General features: G+C 35.9%; 1 protein-coding gene across 7 annotated transcripts in view; it reads left to right on the forward strand.

Moving 5' to 3' along the window:
- Positions 1 to 16,258, forward strand: part of LOC150084231 (peripheral plasma membrane protein CASK-like) — a 1,403,586-nt gene that overhangs the window by 1,282,750 nt on the left and 104,578 nt on the right. For all 7 annotated transcript variants that reach the window (XM_090375948.1, XM_090375952.1, XM_090375953.1 and 4 more), the window contains 2 exons: positions 2,014 to 2,099; positions 12,774 to 12,842. In XM_090375948.1, coding sequence (XP_090232074.1) covers positions 2,014 to 2,099; positions 12,774 to 12,842 — 155 coding nt within the window. The remainder of the gene's footprint in view (positions 1 to 2,013; positions 2,100 to 12,773; positions 12,843 to 16,258) is intronic.

Below are 16,258 nucleotides of genomic sequence, written 5' to 3' on the forward strand. Positions count from 1 at the left end.
TGATAAAAAATAATAAAGGTAGGACATGTCCTAGTATGAAGGGCACTTGTTGCAGGGATTGTTCAACTGAAAATACTGGGAAATGGTTTAAGACAGTTATGAAAAATTAACCTGAAACAAAATACAGCAGAGAATTTCACTTATTTTTGACTTTTGGCATAGTTTTTAGATATTATAACTGAATCATCCATTTATATTAGCTAAATATGTCTTAATTTTCATTTAAAATCTAAAACATTCTGCATGTTTCTAAGTGCTCTCTAATTTGAATTCCAATTGACGAACATCTAACCTAGAGGTTCCTAGACTTTAATACTTTGTGCTCCTCTTAAAATATTTCATTAAATACACCCCCCTCCTTCTTCCAGAACAAGTGAAAGTAAACAGATTTGGCATAAAATTTGGCTGAGTATACATACTTTTATAAATTAATATAAACTGTGCAGTCATAACAGTATGACCACCTACCTAATGGTGGGTATGTCCTCCTCTTATCATCAGCACCGCTTCCACATGGCAAGACGTGTACTCTATAAAGCCTCTGAACGTTGCAAGAGGCATGTTGTACCATGTTGCTAGAATTGCATCTCATAAATCTGTAATAGTCCGTGGTGGAAGATTCAAATGTCAGATCTGTTGATTTACATAATTCCAGAGATGTTCTGTGGGATTCATATCTGGTGAATTCAACAGCCAAGGTAACACTTGGCAGTTGCCTTCATGCTTGGCAAACCACTCTCCAACTGGCTGTGTGACAGGGAACATCATCCTGCTGGAACACACCCATGCCATCTGGGAAGAGAGGTACCATGAAGGGGTGTACCTAATCAGCTACAATGGATAGGTAGTTTTTAGCATTCAGAGTGCAGTCTAGGAATATGAGGGCTCCAAGAAATTCTCAGGAAAACATTCCCAATACCAAATGCCACCTGCCTGTTTCAGGGACATCAGAGTAATTCCTCTCTGTAGTTTGTTGCCATACTGTCCAACTACCATCCATGCAGCATAGCAGGAAATGCGATTCATTACAAAATAAGCAACAACTTTTTTTTCCAGTCATCAGTAGTCCAGTGATGCTGTTTGGGTGAAAACTTTAGGCATACTTGGTTTTAGGTGGCTGTAAGCATTAGATATCTTGACATAATTCCAGAGATTTATGGCACCTACTCCAGTGGTGCATACGGAGGAGGGCTCTTTGGATCATGGTCTTGGCAACATCACAGGTCATCCCCTCTTAAAGTCTGTAATTAGCCTTTTTTTTTTTTTTTTTTTTTTTTTCACTGCTTTCTCTCTGTTGGCTTGCAAAATGTGACACAGCCCATGTTCATTGTGACCATCAATGGTGTGTAGGTATCCACTATTATTCTGGTGACTGCTGCCCTGTGCACTCACCAACAGCTCTTGGAACACTTTAACTACAGTACTCCACAAACAGCTTGCAAAATTCATAGTTTCCATAATACAGCCACTCTTTGCCAGTATCAAATAATTGTCCCTTTTACAAAGACCATCAGATTATGTCCCTTTGCCCATGTTAATCAGGTGTTTCATATGGACTGTGTACTACCATGCTGGGAGGAATGGCCAATTGCTAAAGTATGAGAGTGGTAATAATGTTTTGACTGGACAGTATATACCTCAATACATTTAATCTTAAAGATCAAAATAAAATATGCTTTGTACCTGGGATGGTTCATCCACACTTTGTTAAAAAGTGCTCATACAAACAACACATGCATATCCAAAAAAAAAAAAAAAAAAATCAAGTGTACACTCGCTTCCAGGAGCACACTACGCACTTTGAGAACCTCTGACCTAACCATATTTGTACTTCTAGATATCTTCATATTCCTTTACCACATGCACTTATTATTATTATCTTCTTTTCCTCTTTAAAAATATAATGGCTATCTCAACCTAAAGTCACTCACAAAATTATTGTGATAATTTTACAATATATTTTCATCTAATGTAAAGTGCTTAACTTGTTTGTTTATTGTATATTTGTTACAGCAACACTGCATGTAGGTGATGAAATCAAAGAAATAAATGGTGTTAGTGTGGCCAACCAATCTGTTGAAAACTTACAAAAAATGCTGGTATGTATTTTTTGGATCATGATTAACTTCTATTGAAATAAATGTTCATATTAGATCTTTCTGATCTAAAATGGACATTTTTACACCTTTCATTTTATTTGCAGGGTTTCTGAAGTAAGGCTTATCTTCTAGAATTCTTTTCACGGATAAACAATGAAATGTATGTGTGGCATGCTTCTAAAAAATCCATGCCATGAGTACATTGTGCTGTTTGTGTGGCATGAGTTTTTTAAAAGCTTTTGCATTTGCAATAGCTTCTAAAAGGACTTTCCAAATTTTACTAAAATCAGACAAACCAAAATCCAACTTTTTTTTTTTAAATTTATATACCTTCAGTTATTTATTTTTTGAACATGTCTTGGTTTATATGCAAAGGATTTCCATTAAAGTTCATAACTTATCTAATTAGAATGCTTAGATAACAATAATTAAATAAAATTAATTACAAAAATGTATTAATTTATGAAAAAAAAATTGAATGTGCCTGAAATATAACACAGTATGTACTTCAGCTGCTAAAGTTGTTAATTATTGACTTCATTAATATATTTACTTAAACTTATTTAAATATGTAATTACACATACAGTGTTAAATATATCGTATTAACAAAAATTAATAATATTAAGTTAAGATATAGGTTAACTTGTTTTGTGTATCATTAAGATATGAAACTTAAAAAGAGAGCATTCTGCAGATTACAATGCTTTTTTCACTTTTAAGATTTCTCAGCCTACCTCAGAGAATGTCGCTTATCAATATTATTTTCCTTGAACCGAAGCCTTCTTAATCATTTGCAGAAATAATTTCTAATACCTTTGAAAATAATATGCATACTGAAAATGCTCTTATATTGAGTTTGGAAGATACAGTTTGTTTTTAAAATTTAAATAAGCATGGATGTTCTGTATTAAGAATTATTGAATTTCTGCTTTCTTTTATTTTATATTAAAATTTAAAATATCATAGGCTTCAGAAAAATATGAGACATAACTAATGTAATCCAATATGGAATACAATCATTTTTCTGGCATTTGTCTTACAATTGCACTATACTTATCCATACACTGTGAGTGCTTTCCATTAGGACTGCTTGCCTAATACTTCTTTGCACCACCTTTAGTTCACAACATGACCTGCATATGTTCTGGCATAGACACTATAAGGTGCTGGAGGATGTTCACAGGTATGTTAATCCATACCAACCATGTTGCTGGATAACTGTCACCAAGCTGTGATGGCCTAAACATGTTCCACTGGGCTGTGATTGGGTGTTTTGTGGCGGTGGAAGGATGGAGAACTTACAGAATGCTTGTTGATCCATCCCACATTGTATTGGTGAAAGACACCTTGGTAGTCTGTGCAGATGGTCACTATAAACAGGTGACATGATCAGAAATGATAACTTCTAGTAGTCTCCAGTGGGGCACCGATCAGTAGATACTAGAGTGCCCAGCTTCTTCCATCCCATAATGCTCCAGACCTCCTATAGGTATTATGTTGCCTCCCCAACCTGTATTACCAGCTTCATTCGCTGAGATTCAAGAACCACATGTTGAGTACAACTCAACCACACCTATCTGCCCAAATGATATAGTTGGAGTGTGATTCATCGGACTAGACAGTTTGTTTCTGGTCGTCCATTGTGGCTCCACTCCTGTGCCCATTATAGGTACTTTTGCTTTTGATGGGCCATCATTAGGGATACTTAAGTGAGCTGTCAGCTGTGATAGCCTAACAGTGCTAGCATCCAATGCAGAGTCCAATTTGAAATGGGTCATGCAATCCTTGTATTGTACTGCCTGGTCAGTTGCTCCACATCTATTCCACTGGATAAGTGCATTGGATCCTTCTCTTGTCCGTTTGGTCAACAACATTTGGTATTGGCTTCCATGGTTGGTTCTTCTTGATGTCCTTGCATGTTGGAATGTTCAGCACCATGCTGCTGTTGCTGACTCACACTGTTTCTTCCATCATTATTGGTGTTGAATTGTTGGCTATGATCTGGAACAAAAGTCCAATCTGCTCAGTGAAGTGGATTAGGCTCTTGTTCCAGATCACAGATTTGCTACAAATTCCAGCTGAGGTAAAGAAAGCCCACACTAGAAGCATGCAAAAGTTCAATGAAATTTACCGGTAAAAGTACTTTGCCATAACGGCATTTGTATTGTTGCTCGCTCAGTAAACAGACGGTGGGTGTTATCGGTCTAGAATTTAAGTTGAATCCCACTGGAGCTTGAAACCCTCCCAAAAGTTAGAGGGGGTAACCTGACCTTTTTTCTTTAGAATCACTAAATGAATTAACTAATTGAATCACGAACAGAGTCATATTGGAAGTTCTGGCGTCGTAAAAAGTGTTCGTAATGTAGTTTCACTGGCAAACTTTTTCAAAGTTTGCCATGCTTGTCGTGTGGGCTTCCTTTACCTTTGCCTTTTTTTTTTTCTTAATAAACAATTTATCCACTAGTCCACCAGTGATTCTAAAGAAAAAAGTCAGGTTACCCCCTCCACTTTGGGAGGATTTCAATCTCCCATGAGATTCAATTTCTATTTCTGACCAATAACACCCACTGTATGTTTACTGAGCGAGCAACAATACAAATGCCGTTATGGCAAAGTACTTTTACCAGTAAATTTCATCGAACTTTTGCGTGCTTCTCGTGTGGGCTTTCTTTACCTTTGCCCAAATTCCTTTTCCATGAAAAATTCCTTGTCCCCATTCTTTGCTCTCTTAGCCAGTGCTCTCTCATACATAACCTTAGCCTCCCTGACCTTATTTGTGGTACTATTACAGATCAACTTGCATCTGTTATAGGTTTCAGTACTTTCATTGCTCTGTAACTGACCTATGCTATCTTTTTCTGCTTTATTTGACCAGCCAGCTCCACAGTCATCCATTTAGGCATCCTCCTTCTGCAATATTTTCTTAAAGGTATGTATGTATTCATGGCATCTGTGATTTTTGCTTTTTAAGTATTCCATAATCCAAATGTAATATTTCTCAGCAATCCACCCAGATGCTATATGGCATCTGTTTACAATTCACATATGCCATATAGTACCTTTTAACTACTGCAACATCTTTCTTCATCTTCCAGTTGACAATTGCATGATCACTTCCTGACAATGGTTCCTATATTTATGCCCTGTGATGTCATCTGATTTGTTAGTAATGATAAGAGAACAAGAATATTCTCACCCATAGTACTTTCTCTAACGTGCTGGTACAAATAATAATCATAAAATTTATTAAAAAAAATTTTTCCCCATGATAAGTTTCCCTCCCACTTATTCAAATCAATCTGGGACAGATTAAAGTCACCCATAATAAGACATTCACACTTGCTTGCTCATTCCCTCTGCATGTAAAGACATCATATTCTTCACAATATTCTGATGTCATTGTTCTACCACGCTCATTGTTCCTTTGCTTCCAACTAACTCACACCACACAGCTTCTATGCTGGAAGACCTAACTTCAGACTCAGCAAAAGACCTTTTTGCACCCAACACTGTTTTTGATAAGAAGCATGACCCCCTCCACTCCTTCTATCTTTCCTAAATACATTATCAAATTCGGCCATTTTAATGCCATTACTGTAGACACGGTTGAGATTGAGTAATCTGTTATAGTTTACTACCCTTGTGCATCCCTTGAATTTATTTAGGTTTGTATCCCGAGCTTTACTTCCCCCTCATTTGAAACGTTGCTATCCTCATAACATCTTATCAACATTGGCTGTTGTGGCAAAAAACAAGAATTCATGAGGTGAATGCAAGCATTACTTTGAACCATATCATCATATTGAGGTATCCTCAATGATACTGGCAAAAATCCTTGCCCCACCACCACCGTTCCAATGAATACCATCTCTAAAAAATAGATTCCTTTTACCTACAAATGCGGGCCATGCTGATTCCCTCGAGTGTATCCACAAGGCTTTCAGCATATAATCCCTCCTATTGTATCTGGGCAGAATTGCAGACACATAGACATTCAGATCTAACTCACGGCATTTTTTCAGCATAGTCATATCTATGTTTATCTAACAGATGGGCAGGTCACATACGTTTAATTTATATTAATAATAATTAATATTAATAATAATTCTCTCTTTATCTTGCTTAAAATCTATTGGTAACATCATCAATTGTTGCTCCTGGCGCAAACAATCTGGTTTTGGATCTTTATTGCAAAAAATTTTTTTGACAATACAGTTTCCCAATAAAACTAAATTGCCTTCAACCAGAGCAATGTGCACTTGACTATTCTTTTCTAGGACCCGAATCAGGGGTGCATCACTTGACAGGTCAGGAGATAGAGTTCCTGACAAGCTCGCAGTTACATTTGTTTCTAGGGCAAGCACTTGTTTCTTCAGTGACTCAAATTCTTTTCATAATGCACCAGGTTGTAATTTGAAATTGTTACATTCCTTACATCGATTGCAAAGAAAAGAATCACCAGATGAGCTAGGTGCCTCCATAGCCAGGTGGGCAGGAGCAGCAGTGCATAGCACATGCTTCTTGATTAGACCAGGGTTCGAGCCCGTGAGCCACCAAATACGGAGTATGCGGAAAGGTCAGGGAATGACCACCGCATATCCTCGGAGCAATATGGCCTTAGTTGCTAATGCTCCTAAAAACCAAACAACAACAACAACCAGATGAGCTAGATCCATCTGCTAGACCAGCCTTAGAATACATTTCAAATGAAGAAGTCGTGATATACTGGAAATGCCCGTAAGCATTTCTGTTTGAGTCCCGATGTCCCTGGACTTCGTATTTTAAGTGGATCTTGTAGCAACCATAATTTAAGTAAGATAAGCTTTAGAAAGATTATGAAATCTAAATTTACAATATATTATAGAATTTATGTTAAAAATATTGCAGAAATTAATCTGTTAACAAAATTTAAATCATGAAAGAAGTTAAATTTAAGCTGCCAAACAAAAGTTATGAAATTCCTGCTAAAATATTGATAACAAAGACTGTCTGAATATTAAGTTGTAGCTTTCCAAATACTTTACAAATTTAATCTTTCAGTATACTACCGAATTAAAATTAACAAAGTGTTACAGAAATTATACTGCTGACAAAACTTTTAAGCACTAGAGAAATTAAATTTAATCTACCCAACGAAATTACAAAGTCCCCCCCCCCCCCAAAATATCGATAGCAAAGGTTATCGGAATATTAAGCTTTCCAAATATTTATCTAAATACAAAAATAAACTAATCTGTGTGACTATAGGAATTCAAATATTAAAAGGGGGGGGGGGGGGGAATTATTTCACAAATTAATGTGCAGCAAAGAGGTTCGGAAATACGGAGCCACATGCTGTAGCTTTGATCCCAGAATCAATGCACCCTTGACCACAGATTCCGTGATGGTTTGGATGTATTTTTTGTAAGTGGTAACCAAAAACGTTTCTTATGTAGCATCAAGCAAAGCTACGAATTGCATTTTTTTTTTTTTTTTTTTTTTTTTTATGAAAACCCCAAACATAAGGGTTATTGGAACATATAGTAATTAGTACCATGCATGAGCTAAAGGTTGAGAAGGCAGAAGAAGATACTTGTTGAATTACTGCAGATTGGAATTTTCAGGAAATAATTATGAAGGAAAGTTGTTGCAGACAACGGAAGTTGAATGAATAAATGAGGAAGAAGAAAAGTGGGTTCTGTGAGTTTTAAGTTGGACAGTTGACTGGTTGCCGCACATGTTCGGACTGCTTGGGAAGAGAGAATGGGAATTATACATGCCAATCCCGAAGAACAGTGCCTGTGGAAGTATCTATAGAAAAGGTGTGCAGCAGAAACAGAACATCTGTGAGGCAGGGAGTGGAGAAAGTCTTTTAGAGATGAGTCATTAATTAACCTAACTACACTCTTTAGAATGGAATCTAGAAGCCTCAGAGAGATTTTGGGAGCACCACTCCAAATGTGAGAACAATATTCCATAGTAGGGCAGTTTTACGATTTGAACAGCTGTTTGGAAGCAAAGTAACCAAGAGTGAAAAGGTAACAAAATGTTAACAAAACTAGCAAAAATACACCATTCTAGATTTCATATATCTTCTGCTCTCTTTTAAAAATCAGTAATCTGGGTTTGTTTGCTTTTGCTTGATAAATCTTTGTGAATTTCATCATATGGAACTAAGCATTTTTGAAGCTCCCTTTTGAACTTTGGGCTCCTTTCATTCTAGAATCTGCATTCAAAAAAGAAGATTCTAATTGCTAGGCTAACTTTATGCCTTCCCCCTATGCTTTTTAGTGTAAAATTCGGAAGTTTAGAATTTATCTGAATTGATTTGGTTTTACCTCCAGTGCCATTTGACCAAATCCTTTATGCCGGCTTCTTTTTTTACCAGTAATTCTTGAACGTCTTCAGTAATCATTTTTTTTTTTTTTTTCTCTTTTTTTTTAAGGAGCATCAGTGCCTAAGGCCATGTTACTCTGTGTGTATATTGTCTATAAATTGCGTGTGTCCTGAGGTCAATTTTCTGCTTTGCTGGACGAAAAACCCGAGTTTCCAGGAGAAAAAACCATGCTGCCCAAGCCTGACTGACTCGGCCATGTGAAAAAGACCAATAAAAATTCCTCCCTTCATCGACGGGACTTTTCTTCGATCTTTTCCAGCCGGTGTAGGGAGGAGGAGGGTTATTCTATCAACTATGCTACCCACGAGGGCTTCAGTAGTCACATCATCAAAACCTTTCCCTCCTACTGACATAGCGAGTTCTACTATCACACCAATTCCATTTTCTGCCCGTTCAATCATATTTCCTGAATGAACTGACTCTGGCCATACATTTTTCTACACGCATTTAACATTGACGGTTTTACTTCTTTCAGCGATAATGCTATGATTCTGATACAGTCCACAATTGAGAAATATTTCCATGCCTCCATTACTTCAATAGATTTGGAATCAATTTTTTCCAAAATCCATTGTAACGATTTTCTGATGGAATCAGTTTTAAAGGTGGATATAATGCCTTGTTCTAATGGCTGAATAGAAATTGTATTAACCTAGTACAACTGTGGTAGTAGGAACAAAACTTCAACGTTTGAATGACCTGTGTGCTATCCAATAGTAATAAAACTTTAAAATATAGATTTTTCAACAAGTACAACTTCAATAGCACAAAACATAACACAGGAATTTCCCAACAAAATAAAATACAGGGATTTGTGGCCAGGCGTTCTTGTGCAATCTGTAGAGTGCTCTTGATTAGTGTTTAAAGTTCAATTTAACTTCTATTCTCATTATCTGTTCAGTTTTTAAAGTAGTTTTTTACTTGAAAAGACCCAAGTAGAATTCAGGAAGTAACTTTTTTTTTTTTTTTTTTTTCATATTACAGGTAACCCTTGTAAAAATGGTAGTTTGGTTCCTACAACATCTTGGGTAATGCGAAACAGTATTATATGGGACTAAGAACCAGTACAAAATTGGGGGTTATGTTCCAAAAGCTAACAAAAATACACCTTTTTTTTTTTATAATTATCAGAAACTATGTGTATTTTAGTGAATTTGCATCATTTATACACAACTAAATATAAATTAGCAAATTTGCAATAGCGGCATCGTTTAAGTTACATCTCATATTGTGAATACCTTCACGACGAGTTGCCATGACATTGCACTACTTCGAATAAGTAACGCTTCACCTGAAGGAGAAGACTGTTGTTAATTATTCTCAGTGGATACCACCACCCAGACAGCATCGTTTCAGGGCTGTTTTGTATTTGTGTGGGATAATAACTCGACTATCCAGTTATCCCTATTAGACTTAGAAAAGCAAAAAGGTAGAGGGAAAGTAATAGTAGGAGTGGAAGAGGAAAAGAAACGGTGTAGAAGAATGAAAGGGACAGTAACTCCTTCAACTCACATCACTCAAAAACTCAAACTCCTCGAATAGGCAATGCTTCCCCAGTGGAGAAGGCTGTTGTTGCCTATTCTTAGAAACTCCGGACATCACAGGCTTCCCCTGGTGCCGTTTCAGGGCTATTTGGCCCTTCTTTTGTGGGTGGGTAGGTACCCAAGTGATGTAATGATGGCAAAACAGTTGTGAAGTATACTTCACAATATGAGAGATACCTGATGATGTATGATATAAGTTAAGACTCCAATGCATTAGGGCTTAAAGCCTCAAGCTGCAAAAGAGATTAGACTGTGTATTTTAGTGCAATTGCATCATTTATACACAGCTAAATATAAATTAGCAAATTTGCAATAGCGGCATTGTTTAAGTTACATCTCATATTGTGAATACCTTCACGACGAGTTGCCATGACATTGCACTACTTCGAATAAGTAACACTTCACGTGAAGGAGGAGACTGTTACTTATTCTCAGTGGATACCACCACCCAGACGGCACCGTTTCAGGGCTATTTGGCCCTCCTTCGGTGGGTGGGTAGGTACCCAAGTGATGTAATGATGGCAAAACAGTTGTGAAGTATATCTTCATTACATCACAACTGTTTTGCCATCATTACATCACTTGGGTACCTACCCACCCACCGAAGGAGGGCCAAATAGCCCTGAAACGGTGCCGTCTGGGTGGTGGTATCCACTGAGAATAAGTAACAACAGTCTTCTCCTTTGGGTGAAGCATTACTTATTCGAAGTAGTGCAATGTCATGGCAACTCGTCGTGAAGGTATTCACATGAGATGTAACTTAAACGATGCTGCTATTGCAAATTTGCCAATTTGTATTTAGCTGTGTATAAATGATGCAATTGCACTAAAATATACAGTCTAATCTCTTTCACAGCTTGAGGCTTTAAGCCCTAATGCATTAGGTTACCAGAAACTTAATTTTTATAGTAGTAATAACTTAATATTTTAACTTTATTTTTATAATAGTAGTAACTTAATTAGTAATAACTGAACAAACATCTTACCTTAAAAATTGTGATACTTACATATCAGATAATGTATGTTCATTTAATTAAAGAGCACAACATGCACAAGTAGCAACATACACGATACGCACAAGTGAGATACGGAGTAATGAGTTTATGAAAATTTATTTATGTTTTTTATATGATTGAATATTTCATGGAAGGGGAAACACATTTCACCATAACAATAAAGTGAAAACCCACGAAATTCCTTGGTATTATAGCAAATGCAAGAAGATAGAGTTTACTACCCGTTTATAATTGATTATACGAACAGAAAAGTCCAATAAACCAGAAACTGCAAATTGTTTTATGGTAGTGACCTCCAGAAATGTGCTTTAGAAAAATACCCTAAAGGCGATAACAACTAGCGAGTCAACAGCAGGGATTTCGAATTCACAAAAAGAATGGAAATGTTGAAAATTACATCTAACATAATAGCAGGGTTTTCCCAGCACAAAAGCTCAAAAATACCATGTTATGCAAGATATCCCACAATTCTCAAACCATGTTAGACCGAAACTTATATAAGTACCGTGTTATATGGGGGTTGCCTGAATACTCATTATTAACCAAACTAATCTTTCAACCACTTGGTCACCAGTAGCACTGCTCCATGGCATTGCTGGTTACCTGGGTGGTAAAGACAAATCCTCAGTACCAAAAAAGGAGGCCACCATGGACACCAATGCCCTTCCACCATTAGAACCTTCATGCTCAAGAATTGTCATCTCATGCAAATCACAACTCTAATCATCCTAAAAAAAGGCTTCAAACAGATATTACAGAGCCATGATGTTCCAGTCTTCTGGTAATACACATTCTCTATCTGCCCAACCTGTGGGCAAGTTGTCACTCTTCATGATCCTGAAATATCTGGAATCCATTGTGGGATTACCAAAAATGGTTAATTGTATCCAATTCAGAAATTTCTTGATTGAAACAGTCAACTCAAAACATTCTGAGCAGCTGTTAAAGATAACTTTTAGTGGACTATCAGTATTGATTACTCCCCACAATACTCTGAACTGTTCTAAAGGGATCTGCACAGAATGGAACCTACTTACAGTCTCTGAAGAGGAATTAGTTCGGAATTCGGTGATCAAAAGGTAATCAGTGTCAAACAAATCATGGCCAAAAAAGATGGAGATCCTACTCCAACTTGATTCATCACTTTTAACTTTCTGCTTACAAAAAACAGTTAGACGAATCTACCACAACTAAACCTAAATAATTCACAATATCATACAATGGAATGACAGAGAACTAAGCAGCCATTCTGATGACTTAAGGAATTTACTTGCTCCATTCTATCACGTAGAGGTATGCCCACAGGAAACATTCTTGTCACCACAAGTTTTTCCAAAATTTGCAAATGACATCATATATAGACAAGATAGGAATGCAGAGCCTCCTGCCCATGGAGGAGTAGCTATTCTTTTTAATTCTGACATACAATCTAGGTGCATCCAGTTATGAACTAGAAACTGTGGCAGCTCATATTGCAGTTGGTATTTCAGTTACCATTGTCAAACGGTGGCCCAATAGGTGATCAAAATTTTTTGGCTGATGAGTGTAGTTGTGGTTCATTAGTGTAGCCATTTCTTATACAGTGTATCAGAACATTTTCTATAGTATCATAAGAAAAGGAATAAAGTAGATAAGGAGTTTTTTTTTTTTTTTTTAAGCCTAAAAAACATTTCTTTTTTAGTTATTTATAAAAAACAAAACAAGTAGAAAAGTCAAATTTTTAAATTCTGATTTTAGAGGGAAGCCAGAGGAAGTGTAACATTCAAGATTGTGCCAAGTTATAGAAGTGCACCACCACCTTGTGAGGTAAAATTTAAGTATGCTAATGAAATGCCTGAAGCATTAAAACCATTCTGTTCAACTGCTTATTTCTGATCAGACACTTTCTTTAAAAAATAACTTGTTATGGATAAAAAGTTTATTTTTTTAATACATATATTTTGAAAGTTGTATTTTTTTATAAGCTTAAATATTTTTATATAAGTTCTTTATAATAGGTAATAAAATGCTGTTTATGTAGTTTTAATCAAATAGCTGCCAACACACTGTGCCATTGTTTAAAATGTTGAATTTTTTATATATTGTACTAGTAGAGCTTCAACTGTAATAGTTCTCACACACACGTACATATAACATTTGTTCACATGAAAAGTAGAAATATTAAATGAAATTAAATTGGTCTAAACAATACTGACATCCTGTATATTGAGATTGATTTATAGGGATAGATATATAGGTGCATGGTAGTTATGCAGAATATACTATATGAATTGTTTTTAACAAACTGTTTTGTACACCCACATGTGAAGTACATGCTGGATTCATGCAAATGAGTGAAATATTGAAATGTGTTATAATATCATTTTTGACTGCATTGCAGTAATTATGATGGTCAGTAATCTCATGCTGGCAGATCATTGTGTGATAATGAAAGTAGTGAGAGTTATTGTGAATACCATGTACACCTGTGCCCAAACTATAGCCTACAGGAGGGGCCTGGCTTGCAAGAAGGTTTTATCTGGCACTAGAAAGAATTTTAAAAATTATGTTATCACTAGTCAAATTAAACTTCCTAGAGGCAAAATAGGAAATTTTAGCTTCACACATCGTGTACTTCAAGTCAGTTCAACTATAAGCATGCATTCCAACAGCCTGATGTACACATGACAGCTGCAAGTACTCCAAAATCACTTATAGATATTTAAATAATAATTTTTTTTTGTTTTATTAATAGAAATACTTATAATTAAATGTAAATTTGATCAATTTTTATCATTAAGCTTAAATGTTGAAGTTTAGTCAATTTTTTTTTTTTTATGTGCGTTTTTTTTTGGTATTGTTGGCGCATCGGCTTCTGTGGCCATAATGCACCTCCCAAGGTTTTTGCAGTACTTTGATCTAAGCCCAAGGCGGGATTCGAACCCACGACCTTTGGGTTGCTAGGCAGGCACTTTACCCACCCGGCTAGCCCGGTCGGCTTTTATGTGGTTATTTCATTCTGCAGTTCACCCTAAAATCTTTTGGCTTGAAAATAAGTTTGTGAAAAAGAACAGTTGTCTTCAAGCATTGTTTATTTAATGAACAGTGAGAGAATAAATAAATATTTCCGTATAGATTGGCAAGGAAAAGAAATGTTTTCATTTGATTTGAAAATAAAACAGTAGCCGTATTAAATAAGTATAACATAAAAAGGCCTCATGTATTTTATTTAGCTCTTATGGTGCAAAACAGTATGTTTAAACAAAATCTTTTTTTTAATATGGCCTGTGGATTCTCACAAAATTTCTAGTGTGATCCTTGAACATAAAAGATTGAGCATCACTGATGTACACCACAATGTATGATACTTACATTATCGGAAGGTGTGTACAACATAAGAGCCCTAATGCATTACAAATGACCAGAAGAATGTTCTCTTACATACAAATCATGTAGATTTCTGTTTGCTTCCTTTTACTTTCAGCAGTGAGGGGGGGACAGGGTAGTTGTGGGGGAAGGGGCTAGTGCCAAATCATGATTTCACAAAGCCAGAATGGATTTGCAATGTCAGCATCAGTTCCTCACAAATGGTTTGTTTGTGATATACAAATCGGTCTTCAAGGCATGTAGATTGCTTGAATTGTATTACTGCACAATGCTATGCACTCCTGTATAATGAGAGTAACAAGAATTACGTTGGACATTGAGAGGTGCTAAGATATCCTCCCTAGGGCCTGGATCTTTCTGTGTAAGTACTATACCTTTGATCCCTTTAGAGAGATCTAAAAGATAAGCTCTTTCACACAGATAATGATATGAAGGCTTCAGCAAGAGAGTAGATAAGAGAACAATATCTTAAATTCTGTACCAATTAATTATGAGAAGGAAATAGATTTTTCAGTGTTAGGACAAAAATCTGAATAACCTCTTTTTTCTCTCAATATTGATGAAAATAGGCTGTCAGCACTGCAGTTAAATGGCCATAATAGTATTAGCAGTGGCAAATTATGCGTGGAAGCAAGCTTAAATAGCATCAACAAAAAAAACCCACACACTCACACACTACCCACCTCATCTGTCCATCTACTCTAATAAATTTTATAATTCTTCCTTAAATTTATAATTTATTTGCGATGTACAAATGTTTCTAGCATATGTAGTCCTAGACTAAAGATATCGATATCCCTCTGTTACTTAATCATAAATAATTGAGATAAAAATATTTCGGGAAAAGTGCAACCTACTAAGAATTAAAAAAAAAAAAATTGATAGCAGTGCAGTCTTTTTCTTTTTGGTTGATATTTATGTTGTGTGTGATTCACACACACACTATGAAAAATCCCCTCATGGTGAGTAACTCAACTCTATATGGATATCTGTATATTAGTATGCTTTATACTGTTCATTATATATAGATAGACAACAATTTACATTATTTAGTGCATGAAAAATGTTTCTGGAATCATTTATTTATCCTCAAAAATGAGTGAATGTATCTCTAAGTAACAACATATATTTTCTAGCAATTGTAAAGTTCTTGGATATAATCCATGAAAACACTTGATAATATCATCACTCGGGCTTTCATTTCAGCAGTATCTTCAACAATTATAGATTTTGTTTTTAATAGCACAGCAATCTCTTGTTAGTATACTGCTTATTCACCAATATTTCACCATTAAAATAGGTAAACTGCAGCCATTATTAATCCACTGCAGGATGGAAGCCTCCTCAATGATTCATGTTGAGTGAAATGGACCATAATCTGCCATGCTGGTCCAGTGCAGGTTGGCAGATCAACTGTATTTAGCAGTCAGGGGCTTGAACCTCAGCCTACTCAAAGAGCGTGTGCTACTGCACACCCACTCCTGACCACTCAGCTACCATTACATTGCATAAAATCCAGAATGTAGTTCTTTGATTGAATATTCTTGAACTGCTGTTCACTCCAATTTGTAACCAATCGGAACTTGAGTATTAGTAGTAGTAGAGGCATGTGATGCAAAAAAGCAAGCTTAACATCAGCCAAAAAAAAAAAAAAAAAAAACATATCACACATTCGTTCCCTCTAAAAGTTTGTCCAGTCCCTCCTTGAATTTATTTAAGCTATCAGTTGAAAGTTTGTAGTAGTAGTAGTAGTGGCATGTGATGCAAGAAACCAACTGTATGAGCTTATGCAGCATCAGCCAAAAAAAAAAAATAAATAAATAAATAAAATAAAATAAAAAAATCACACCATTCCC

This window comes from Mastigoproctus giganteus, chromosome 6, assembly GCF_048544385.1.
Source record: "Mastigoproctus giganteus isolate SK-2022 chromosome 6, ASM4854438v1, whole genome shotgun sequence".
NCBI lineage: Eukaryota > Metazoa > Arthropoda > Arachnida > Uropygi > Thelyphonidae > Mastigoproctus > Mastigoproctus giganteus.